General features: G+C 34.4%; 1 protein-coding gene across 4 annotated transcripts; it reads left to right on the top strand.

Moving 5' to 3' along the window:
* The first annotated feature begins 4,113 nt into the window (after positions 1–4,113).
* On the top strand, positions 4,114–12,042 carry STON1 (stonin 1). Of its 4 annotated transcripts, XR_001548946.1 has the most exons (5): positions 4,114–6,047; positions 7,155–7,357; positions 8,447–8,554; positions 9,651–9,700; positions 11,825–12,042. XR_001548946.1 is itself a non-coding variant. In XM_015818972.1 (4 exons), exons 1-3 carry the CDS (start codon positions 4,154–4,156, stop codon positions 8,519–8,521), a joined length of 2,172 nt encoding a protein of 723 aa, XP_015674458.1. In that variant the 5' UTR covers positions 4,114–4,153; the 3' UTR covers positions 8,522–8,554; positions 9,651–9,830. The 4 variants fall into 4 exon arrangements, 2 of the variants coding, with proteins under 2 accessions (XP_015674458.1, XP_015674456.1); XR_001548945.1 differs by having other exon boundaries at positions 8,447–9,700; XM_015818972.1 differs by lacking the exon at positions 11,825–12,042 and having other exon boundaries at positions 9,651–9,830.
* Positions 12,043–13,424: the final 1,382 nt, after the last annotated feature.

Here is a 13,424-nt window from a genome sequence, read left to right as displayed (position 1 = left end):
CAGACTAACAGGAAATTCCAAGCTGACTGGCATTTCATTCGTACTTAATACATGCATATAAACATCCAATCCGTTCTCAGATAATAACAGAAAAGAATTCTATTCCTCTGAATCTTGAGTATTTGGAACAAAGCAAACTGTTGCTAAAAAAAATAATACTGTAACAGATTTGCCTGTTCAATTGGCTAACTTCAATCCCCAGTAGTATGTTGCTAATTGAAAGATAGGTAATACAGTTTAGATAGGCATTGTACAGGTAGTCCTCGACTTATGACTACAATTGAGCCCAAAATTTATGTTGCTGAGAAATTTGTTAAGTGAGTTTTGTCCCATTTTACGACTTTTATTGCCACAGTTGTTAAGTGAATCATTGCAGTTTTAAGTTAGTAACATGGTTGTTAAGTGAACCTGGCTTCCCCATTGATCTTGCTTGTCTGAAGGTCGCAAAAGGTGATCACATGACCCCAGGACACTGCAGCCATTATAAGTATGAACCAGTTGCCAAGTATCCACAATCACATGACCGTGAGGATGTTGCAACAGTTGTAAGTTTGAAAAATGGTGAAAAGTCATTTTTTGCAGTGCAGTTGTAACTTCAAACGGTCACTAAATGAATGGTTGTAAGTTGCAGACTACCTGTAGTAGATAAAAGTTGTGAAATACTGGTATAATAACATTCGGTGATCACCTTTTGCAAACTTCTCACAATCAAAGTCAATAGGGAAGTCAGATTCACTCAGTTGGGCTCAACTGTGGTCATATGTCAAGGACTACTTGTACTCAGACATAAATATCTGCTTTAAGGTTTTGTGCAGTACCAATCATATTTCCAACTTTTTATCATGATCTCTTTATGCATTATAGTTTAAGAACAAGTAGTTAGTTTGAAATGACTATCAACACTGTTTTGTTGTCTGTAGAACTATCAACAACTCATAGGAAGATGTCCAAATACTGTACATAGCCATAAAATAAAAGATGTTATGAAGCTGACATAGATTTAAAAGCAATTAGCAGTGCATGAAGTGGTTCTATAAGTCTCAACATTAAATTGTGGCGATGCATTTGTTATGCTCTAGAAGAAACCAAATGAAATATGATTGCATATGAACAATAAATATGAAGTGCAGACCATCTGGATCAAGGTTGTTGTGGATTTACACCTTACAAAACTCATTCTTATATTGTTGCATTTTTCTTAAATTAAGAAAAATTAACTACCATGCTAGGTAAATCTATTTGTTTTATCACTGTAATCCTGAAGTGTGATCAGTATTCTGTAATTAATAAAATTCAGTATTACAACTATTTGAAAGTACAGGGCTTCTTCCAGAGTACTTCTGCTTTTGTAGGGTATTTCCTTTCCTACCTTCCTTGTCTGCTCAGATATGCTCTGCTAAATGTCCAAACCACTAGATTATTTTTTGAAATGGAAAGAGAATCCATTCTCTTAGCAGATTCCACTCTTCTGATAGATGGATAGTATTGGACACTACCGATAACTGAGCTTCCCTGACAGCAGTTGGCGAAGGTCTATGACAATTTGCCATAGTCAACTCAAACCATAGCCAACTTGTCGTGGCCAACTCACTGCGGGACAACTCGCCACAGCCAACTTGCTTTGGGACAACTCACTGCGGGATAAGAGTTACACTAATATCAAAGAAATGGTGGAACAGAATCATTAAAGAAAGGATGCAAAAGGAGGGACAGTATGAAATGTGAATGACAAAAATTAATTTTTTTTTAATTTAAAATAATTGAATTAAATTGTTAAATTGTCCTTGGAAAGTTGTCCCATGGTGAGTTGTTCATTGTGAGTGGGCCGCGGCGAGTTGTTCCATTCCAGTTGAGGATGTATTTTCCATCTGTTTCTCAGAGGGCCTTGTCAGCACTGAGCAGCTTTGTGAAACCCAGAGATTACAAGCTAGAGATGTAAATAATATTTTGGTCTCAAAAGAAGCTGTTTTGAGTGTTAAACAAAAAATAAGGTACATTTCTAGAGTTATATAGATGAAATAAAATAAAATGCAGTTTTGAGCAAGAAACATTTGTCTGGTTTGAGCAGTAATGTTTCCAGAATCCTGAATGGATTATTGTTTATGACTGAACTGCTTTCAGGCATGTTCCTTTTGCTATTGGTTTAGACTAATTAGAGAAATATGGGAATAACATGAAGAAAAAAGAAATAGTTGAACACATTAAAAATATGCCTTGTATTTGTGATGAAATCTTCATCCTGTCAAATATGTTTTTGCTTTGCTAATGGCTGAAATAAAATGAAAATTCAGATTACCAATTTCATAGTAAATAAAATAAAATATTTTATTACCATGTACATAAAGTAGAAACTTATTTACAGCAAACCAGCAAACAAATAAGCATGTACTGTAATTAAAAATAGCAGGAAACTTGTATACTGCTATGTTTAATAGAATATTCAGCCATTAAAAAGTAAGATTACAGTTATATGTGCATAATTAGAGTGAATTCTTAAAGTAATAGTATGCAGAGGAGCAGTATGAACTATCCTGCACCCTGTTCTATTCTATTTATATCCTGTTTAAAATATTCAGTAATATCTTCAATACTTGTTTCTCTCCAAAAATCCTGGTTTGGACTTTGACAATTTTAAATTTGAATATTATAGTCTTCAAAAAATGGAAAGGTTGCTTTTTATTTATTATTTATTTATTAATTTAATTTGTACCCCGCCCTTCTCCTCATGGGACTCAGGGCGGCTAACAGCCTCATAAAAACCACAATACAAATACAATGATATCTATATTAAAAACCGAATTAAAAGGAAATATTTAAGAAGGCCGATCATTAAAATTATCCTTAAAATACCCTTAAAAAACCCCGCTAAAAATCNTCACCCGGATCTCTGGGGGTAGTTCGTTCCAGAGGGTGGGGGCTCCCACCGAGAAGGCCCTCCCCCTGGGGGTCGCCAGCCGGCACTGTCTGGCTGACGGCACCCTGAGGAGACCCACTCTGTGGGAGCGTACCGGCCGATGGGAGGTAACCTGCGGCAGAAGGCGGTCTCGGAGATATCCAGGTCCGATGCCATTTTGATTGAAAATAAGTGTTATGGTAATTATTTTTATGAACTATATTTTCAGATGTGTGCAGAAGACTTACGAATTGGAGTTTATCAGAGTTATTCAAATCAGGAATTTTTAAGTCAATAACAAAAACAAGTGTTTCATTTATACTTTATTTCCTAAATTGTACAATTGTCCAAATGTACAATTCCAACAGAGCCATGCTAATTTAAAAATAAGTAGAATATTATTGTATTTTCATTGTTTCATTCTTATGACCAAGTACTGTGTCACTGTTATAAGCCTTGCTTCCTTCTTGAAGCAATATTCCAATATAAAGAGGATAATTCTTTTTTTCTTTTTATATTTATAAGGTCCTCTAAGAAATGTATATATGTATAAAATTTATACAACAATTTCATAAAAGATGACTATACTGCATTGTAATAATTCATATCTAATCCACATCTATAAGCAACTTTTAATAAGTGACAAATAACATCATATCTTTAATCTTTGAAATAATTGGGCCATACATTGTTGAAAGACTTATCTTTTAGCAGTAAGAAGAGCTGGAAGAAACCAATTCTGTACTTTAGCTCTCAGTTTTTATGGTTTTTTAAAAAAAAAAATACCTTAAATAAAATTAATCTATGTCCTTATTTTTCCCCAGAACATAACAAGCTAAGGACAATTGAAAAATGTAACTTTTAATGCAGCACTATTCTTTCTCCATCTCCAAACCATTATGATTTATTGATTCTTTTTCTATACAAATGTAATAGGATAAGTAACTCTGATTTTGTTGTTCCTTTTGAATAAGCCATAATCAAAGATCTATTGAAAATACTGATTTAACATTTTTAAATGTTTAAAAATACTGATGTGTAAGAGAATTTATACAAAATAGGAATGACCAGTTCCTTTATCCATCCATTTTTTTTGTCTAATGCCATTAAGCATTCACTTCACATGTCTCTGAACCTGAAAATTACACTGATTGAAATAAATATGTCAATAAATATTTTTCTTACTTCCCCCCCCCTTCTTTTTCACAGATGAATTACAAATGAAACTTTTGCTCAGTTTTTCCAGATTTCTACAACAAGATGTTTACTGCAAATACTGCAAACTGGGTTACTTTTGACGATGAATCCCAGTCTCCTCAGAGGGCAAAAGAAAATGACAACGTTTGCAGACCAAATGGGCTTAAACTCACACTGCCTAAAATGCAAGATTTTTCAAACCAATTGTCTTCCATCACCTGTACTTCTCTCGCATCTCCTATAAGTGACTATTACTATAGCCCTGATCCCCCCAGTAATTCTCCACTCTGCACACCCACCAGAGACTATCCTGTCAGTCCTTGCTTTCCCAAATCAGGAACTCATTTTCTAAGTCCTATTCCAGAATTGTCATCCAACATTAATCATCTCCCACTGATTGAACCACCTTCTCAAAAATTGATTGGAATATCTCAGCCTGTACACAGTTCAGAATTTTCTACTCTGAAACCAATACATGGCGCACATGTTATGCATCAAGAAAACTCAAAGAAATTGGAAAATTCCTTAGACTCACAAACCTTGTTTCAGAATGTTTCAAGTGACTCTGCTTTCTCTAATCCATTTTGGTCAGAAGATTCATGTACTATGTCTTTGTCCAGCTTTCATGGACATGGAAAAGAGTCAGATTTTGAAAGAGATTATTCTTTTAAAGGGAAGAAAAGCTGGCCAGATCAGAAAAGCCTAAACCAGGGTTCATTCAATTATATTTGTGAGAGGCTTGAACACTTGAAAACAGAAACTTCGAACACTGAAAGAGCTTTGAGGCCAGTTCCATTTATGTGCACTAGAGATGGCCTTTCTTCATTTATTCCAAGCAGTCTCTTTAACAGCCAGAGAATAGATGGCTGGCCTTTCATGTTGAGGATTCCTGAAAAGAAAAATATGATGTCATCAAGGCAGTGGGGTCCTATTTACCTTAGAGTTTTATCAGGAGGAATCCTACAAATGTATTATGAAAAAGGTCTTGAAAAACCTTTCAAAGAATTCCAGCTGCAACCATTTTGCAGGCTTTCAGAACCAAAGTTAGAGAACTGCAACATCTCTGGAAAAATCCATACAGTGAAAATTGAATATGTGACTTATACAGAGAAAAAGAAATACCCTAAAACTGAAGTAGTTCATGAAGCAGAGATTGAACAGATGCTGAAATTAGGAACAACTGATTACAGTGACTTCACTGACTTCCTAATGATAGTTGAGGAAGAGTTAATGAAGCTTCCTCCTATTTCAAAACCAAAGAGACATTATGAAGAACAAGAAATGATCGTGGAAATAGTGGATAATTTTTGGGGGACAATTAGTAAAGCAGAAGAGAGGTTAATTGAAACTGCTGTCATAACTCATATTTATTCATTAAACTTTTTGAATGGTAATTCTGAGTGCTTTATGACACTAAATGACTTGGAGCTTCAAAAGAGGGATGAACATTATTTTGAGTCAGACATTAAGAAAAAATGGATCAAAATTAGTGACTATCACTTTCATCAATGTGTGAAGAAACAAGAATTTGAGCAATCAAGAATAATCAAATTTACACCACCAGATGGCTGTAGAGTAGAACTAATGCGTTATAGGACACAATATAATGGATCAGATCTTCCATTTTCTGTCAAAGCCTTGTTAGTCGTTCAAGGAGCTTATGTCGAACTGCAAGCTTTCATAAACATGTCTTCAGCATATTCATACCCTACAAAACACTGTGAGAATGTAATGGTTCACTTTCCTGTTCCCTCACAATGGAACAAAACTCTTTGGACTATGAACCTCCAAAGACAGAGATCCCTGAAAGCAAAAATGAACAGAAGAACTTGCCTTGGCTCTTTAAATGAGGTTGAATCTGACTCCATTATTCATGTCTCAGTTGGAACAGCCAAGTATGAAAGTGCCTATAGAGCTATTGTGTGGAAAATTGACAGACTACCAGATAAAAACTCAAGTAAATAATTTTTAGAAAATTATTTTATATAAATGCTGTAAGAGAATTGAATTGAATTATTTCAGTAGTTTATTAATATGACAGAAATAAGATAGTGGCAGAATTAATGGTCAAGTAAATAAAATAGATGATATAGTGGAAGACCATGCCTATTTCATTCTGGCTAGCATACTCCCATTGCTAACAGTGAGTATGACGATATATAATAGATATCATTTTAGTGTATGTAGGGATATGTTTTGAATGTTTATCATTGCTTTTGCTGGTTTAAACTCAAATTCTGAACTATTCTATTCACCTGTGCAAAATATAAAATCTTGCCAAATCACAACCATTTATATTTTATAAAACAAATGTTGATTGACAAGATGATATCATTTAAACTTGTTTTATACATTTCTTCTTAAAGGGCCCTAGAATTATGTTAGAATGTGTGTTTTGGGAAAATCTTTTATTGAGTTGGATCCAAGTATACTTCTCTCCATAGATGGTTACAAGTATGTTTTCTAAATACAGTGGCTAAATATGCATTAGCCTTGAAAAACAAAAATATGCATAGAACAGCTTAACAAGTTCCTCTAGAAATTGTATATTCTCTCCTGTTGAAGATAGCTATATAAATCTGAAATCTTATCATATGATAGCTGCATTTATGTCTTCAAATATATGCAAAAAAGAATGAATACAAAGTTTAATGTAAGATGGCAAGAAGTAATTCTGTATCTTTTGAACTATTTTGAACAGCAAGGGGATAGAAAATATATTGAATATACTGTATTGCCAGAATTAATACTTTGATATCAAGTACTTGGTATGCTGGGCTCTTCTGTGTTTTTCTTATGATTGCCCAACAAATTTGAATTCTATCTGCTAGTGTTATATTATGTTTTGGTTAAAAAAATGGTACAGATCAAAATTTAAGACTGGGGCAAATATTCCAGGGGATATTTAGTGGCCCTTCATTATTGTTGTTTCCTGTCAAACTACTTAACTATCCCATAGAATTGCACTACCCAGTCCTTCCAGAAACTTCAGTGGCTTGATTGTTCTCTCAGCCAGCTGATTTGTAAAGCTTTGCTATAATATTTTCCCCTCTTTCTTTCCAAGATCCAGGTCATCTGCACAGTTTGTCTTTCAAACTAGAACTTGGCTCAGATCAAGAAATCCCTTCCGATTGGAGCCCTTTTGCTATGGTGCAGTTTGTTGTGTCTGACACATGTGCCTCAGGAACTGAAGTGAAATCATGGGGTATTGATAGGGATGTACAGCCTCAGAAACATGTGATTCAGAAAGCATGTTATAATTACCAGGTAATGTCTTTCTGTTCCTGCTTAATCAAATGCCAATCCACACTTACCATAATCATATTTAATTTTATTTAATTGTATGTCTTTTGCTAAGACATGCATCTGATAATGTAATTGCTATTCTGTGGAACCTTATCCAGCACTAGCACAATGCTTATGTCTGAATAACATATAAAATGTAGCTTTAGTTGTCAGTGCATCCTGTTGGACCAACTGCCTTATTTCTCTGCTGCACAAACCTTTCCAGTGGTTGTCTCTGTCTTAAAACTTCCCAAATCATCTACCAGAGCAACTGGTTTATCACACGACCTGCCCACAACTTTTTATCATGCCAGCCAGAAAAAAATAAATGTAAAACAAATCATGATTTAAGTCTTGCCTCTCTGCATACTGTTTACTGAGGGTCATGACTGAGACAAGATAATATGTATTAAAGAAGCCAGTGGTAACCATTGTAAATTCATATAGAATGGCAGGAAACAGCCAGCTGGCATAATCAAGCACATAGACTAATATAAGCTTTGCTTTATATGTGCCTTTAAATTTTAAATTACTGAAGGATTATAGCAAGCAAAGATATCTATTCTTCTGAACAAGTCTCAAAACTCTTGTTCTCTGTATATTATGGCACAAAGGATTGTGTCAGTGGGCTCATTTAACTAACATGATGTTTCTACAGCTCAGAAAACCCCATTTTTATTTTTCTGTAAGTTTTAGATTTAATAATGTTCTGTGACTGCTTCCACAGCTTATTATAACATTTTTATTCTAAATATTTAAGCAGGGCTTATTTATAATATAGGCAATGCTTCTGTTGATTGAGGTAAAATAGGTGAAGTGGACCATGCACATTTCTGCTTGGGTTACATTAGAATACATGGATACTACTGTTTATATTTTTAATGAGATGGGATGGTGGTCTTAAGTCAGTTTCACAGCAACATGTTTTCTTTTATTCTGTATATTTATCTTAAGTGTTCTGTTAATATTCTATTTATATTTTATTTCAATAAAAAGGGCTATTATTAAATAGGAATGTCAGTAATAATATAAGCCTTTTTTAATCCCATTTCTTTTGCTTTCATACTATAGGTTGAAATTGAGAAGAAATGGATTAGACTTGAGGGAGAAGATCCCAATAAGGGTGGAGATTGTAACATACAGTAGAACAGAGAAGTAATCTGGATTCCTTTTGAGATTGTGAGAAATATTTTAATATAAGCAGGATAATTTAAATGCAGTAAAGCAATGGATTTCAGTATATAATTTTCCAACTGTCATGTAAAAAGTTTAAGTACGTAATCGTCAGTTTGCTTTCTAAACATTTAATATATTAACTATAACATTATAAGGATAATACTATAAGTTGGTTCTGTTTCAGAGTTTGTGGGAAACGAATGGAACTCCATAAAGCAGATATCCTTTTCCTGAGATAATACAACTACGGTATGCACTGCAAGTGCCATATAATTGCTGGAGAAACTATATTTGGGTTAATGAACTGCAGATAGATTTTGTTTGTACTGTTGTATATTCCTAAATACCTTTCTGCCTTTCAACACAAAGGACATACTATATTGAAAATAACTATATTTTATATGACTTCAAAGTCAGTTCATCAGAAATCTTTTTAGTGATAGCATCCAAATATTTTAACTTTTGATGTTGTCTAGTATTATAAGAGATAGATAAAATCTGTCTGTATAATCCTTTACATTCTTCCCTACTTTCACTAAATAAATGCAGGCCTAGCTATATTTATTGGTAGATTCATTGGTGAGCTTAAACGTTTTACTGTAAGTTGAATCTTATACATTGTAAGTACTTCAGTATGTTCTTTTGCTACATAAAAGTATACTGTACGTATGGAAAATGATTCACTAGAGTACAAGATATTTTTCAGGATAGTATGGTTGGCAAAAATAGAGAGCTAATCCATTGCTTCCTTCCAAAATTGTTAATATAGGGAAAGCATTGCAATAATTTGAACTGTTCCCTTCCTTTGGGGTTTTGGTGAAAATAGGTTTTCCTTTGTAATATTTTGCCTTTGGTTAAAAATTATTTGAATCTCCAACAAGAACAAATGTTAGATTGGAAAAAAAAGCCTTCATTTGTTCTTCGGAGAAGTTGAAGAACAAGGTGTCTCATATGAACATGAAAAGCAAGATGTTCTTTTGTTTTGCCAGCTGAGCTAGAGTTTACTTAAGGAGTGTGGAGTGGATTGCACCTGACTCTAAAGGAAAACAGCTATACCCTTTGGGCTATTTTGAACTTATTTTTAAAATTTATTATTTAGATGTATTTGGACATTTGGGAAGAGGATTCATCACTGTTTTCAATCTTGAGGTATATATTGAATATTTGGGAAGCTAAGAATTTATATTGCTTGCATTCTGATTAATTTTAATTGTTCCACATGTTATTTTTGTTTCATGTAACTCTTTTTGGAATAAAACTGCAACAGCACATTTCATTTCACATAACATGTTTATTCTTACTGCAGATACTAAATACAGGTAATATTATTTAAAATTAAATTGAGCTCAGTTGATTTGCAAACCATGTCTTATATTGTATTTCCAGTTCAACATGTCATGGAATTTAATATTAAGATACTTAATAAGTAAGATTCAAAATTTAACAAGACTTAAAAGAAGGAGGTGGATTTGAATTTCCTAAACTGAAATTATATTATCAAGTGAGCTGTTTATTGTGGCTAACAGATAGGATAAAAACCCTTAACAGCAGAATATCAATTGTAGTAGTATTTATTTATTTATTTGTGGTATGAAGAAGCAAGAGAAGTATGAGAAGAAGCATATTATAAGGCAAAGTTTGTTAAAAAACAAGGATATATCTGGTAATTTCACCATTAGCATTATTGTCAGATCCCTTTTACTTTGAAGACAACTACAGTAAGAAGGATGCTAATAATGTTGTACTCAAACTTGGAAAACAGATTAAAGCCATAGTAAGAACTGTTCTGTGAAGGTAGGAATTCACCATGGTTGATTGCTGGAAGAATAAAAACTGATCTCAAGAGAGGAGGAACTTTGAAAAAAAAGGGCAGAATTTAGAATACTTAACCAAGACAATCTATTAGGGATATATTCTTATTGAAATATGACATGGAGACAAAATAAATAAAAAATTGTATGATAAAAGTGGATGCAAACTTCAAAGAAGTAATTACAATAGAATAATGGACTTATGGGAAAAATACAATTTACTCTAAGCTATATTTTGGAGGAAAATTGGTATGGTGTACTCCATCAATGATTACCAAGTTCAAAAGAAACGATACAATCACAAATATTGGAAATGCTACAACAAATAAAGAGCATTTTATCTATGTGTTTAGTCATGCTAATTCAAAAGTATTGGAAGGAAATGCACCAAAATATTCAGATAGTGTGCGTGTGTGCGCGTATAAATACATACATACATACACACTTTTCTGTAGGAACAATCCATTTATGCCAGTGTGGTTTTCCTGTTGTGGAAGGAATCATCCTTTAAAAATGTATATATTTTATGAAAAAAATACATAAAATTAGCATGTACACAATATAAATATACATAGGGTATTTCTGACACAATAGAAATAGATAGAGCAGAGAAATGTCTTTTAGCTCTAATGCATTTAGATTTTTTGGTAAAAGAGAATCATGTTGTAGTTTTTAAAGTAAGAACACGCTGTTAATCACAAAGCAATACTTTTTATGTAAATGAGTATGCACAGATCTAATTCTGTTTTCCCACAGTGCAGAAAAGTATTCTTGGGGTGGTTCTTTCCATGTACTTGATAAAAGCAACAACTGCAGTCAATACACAATTTGGAGGAGGAAGTCCTCTTTTGTTCCTCTTCTGCCTAACTGTGGTGGCCATACTAAGAGAGCAGCTCTACTGTCTAGTACTGTATGTAGATATCCAGATGAGGAGAACAGAATGAAAGGAATTTAGTCTATCTTGATCCTTTGATGCCTCAGAAGATCACTCCAGAAGGGTCTGTGAGACTTGTGCATTATAAGTCCCAAGGGGAAGGTCCTTCCATATGGGTGCTGCCCTCCATTTCTGTGGGAGTAATCTATTGCAGAACCAGTGGACAACACCAAAGGAATATGTAGCTCATGTATGGATCTTCTTTCCACATTCTGTTTCAGGGAACTGAGCCATTAGCGAAGATAGAGCCTTATTTGGGCACACAGTCATCACCTTAAATTTTGCAGTTGAATTACATGAATAAAGCTATGTGGGCTTGATTCATGCTCTTTGCAGCTCCCGGTAAGAGGAGACGTTTCCTCAGTCATGGGATTTTTCCCTGTTGCCTTCACTTCCTTGCTCCCTTCACTGTCACTGGCTGTCTATCACTGATAAACACAAGGGCTGAAAAAACAGTCTTGGCTGATGACCATTCAAAATGTTGCAGTCATGTAGGGATATTTTCATTGATATAAATTTCTTTTTCAGATCCCAAGTTAAGAAAGCAGGGCTCAAGGAGAGCTGTTTCCACATTGATTTCTTTGCTGATGGTCTCTTTAGCAGTTTCCCCACTTCCAGGCTGCTCTGAGACCTTGTAGTCACCTTTTATTCTCAGAAAAGGGTGAAAGAAAACTTAATGTGAGTGGCTGCCCCCCTCCCATTTTTTATACTGGCACATTGTGTAAACCCTTCTGGCTGAAATAATAAAATATTGATTCCAAATTTAAAGCTGCAGTACATGTGAGGTCATTCAACAAACCAGAGAGAAGGAAAAGGGCTTCCAAGTTGTCCTGAAAGAGATTTCAAATGCTTCAAGAGCTTCTTCTCGTGTATCTGTTCAGCTGTTAAACCTGTTCCCAGATCTCAAGAGAACAAGATCATTTTGGGACAAATCAACCAAGACATCAGCCTCAGGCCAAATCTTTCCATAGCTTTTTCCGTAAAGAAGGTAGAAATATGAAAGGATTCTAAATTATTTATGTGGGAGGCCAGTTATACTATAGAAACCCAGCAGATTTTGGAGTTAAATAATAAATGTATGTGTTCTCAGGGGTGTATAATAGATTATGTTCAAATTCCTCATTATTTTGTATCAACTCTCAGGCTTTGCTGCTCACAAAAGAATGGTTTGATGCTGAAAGTCTTATCAACATTTGAGCTAGAGATCTGATGCGCTTTGGTACTTACTCAACATTCTTTATAGTTAAAAGAGGGATTACTGGAGAACACTTGTACATGTGAAAAGGTAAACTGGTGTATGCAACTGCAAGTTCTGTATGGAATCAGTTGTGCATCAACCTCCCTGAAACTGAGAATACCGGCATGTTCCACAACTAATTGCCACAGGAAGTTACTCAGCATTTATTGTCAGGTGGCTCACTCAGTCCTCCCTCTCAATCTTCCAGCTTCAAGAAACCTAATGAGTTCCTGCTGAGCCTAATGGTGAGAAAGAATGGTCTCTGACAATTCTGACAATTGGGAAAGGGCCATACTTTTGGTCAACCTAAATAAATATTAGAAGATAGCATTGTACCATTTTTATATCTGGGATTCATTTAATTTAATTTTAATTTAATAGTATGTGTTCATCTCAGTGCTGCTATCTAAATTACTTGACAAGGATTGATAATTAGGACTCGTATTGTTTCTTGGACCAAGTTTCACCTTTGAAATCTGCAGTGGACTTATCATATTTTGTTCAGAAATTTCTCCAAATGTCAAAGTCTTTTCTGGAGACTTCTGCCAATATTCAAGGAAGACAAACCAAAGTGGTATTTTTATGTTCTAGAGACAACTGATGGAAGGAGCTTCAGGATCTGGAAAGTAGATTGCAATAACAGGATGACTCAGTCTCTTATCTTTCTGGGAGTTCAAATACAGTACATATTTTCAAGAACAGTGAGTGGTCAAGCTGTCATTAGCCTTTTTCAGAATCAGCATATTCTCAACTTGACAATCACATGACTTGCAGCAACAGTGATGCTTCAAAATAGGACACAATGTAAGAAGTAAGCATCCTTCCAGCATAAGCCAATATCACCTCCTTTTGCCAGTTAAACCCATTCAAAGCCTGACAACAAGCTGAGTT

This window comes from Protobothrops mucrosquamatus, unplaced genomic scaffold (genome assembly GCF_001527695.2).
Source record: "Protobothrops mucrosquamatus isolate PMUCROS unplaced genomic scaffold, P.Mucros_1.0 scaffold835, whole genome shotgun sequence".
Classification (NCBI taxonomy): domain Eukaryota; kingdom Metazoa; phylum Chordata; class Lepidosauria; order Squamata; family Viperidae; genus Protobothrops; species Protobothrops mucrosquamatus.
Note: the sequence above shows the minus strand (reverse complement) of the source record. Positions and strands in the feature narration are given on the sequence as shown.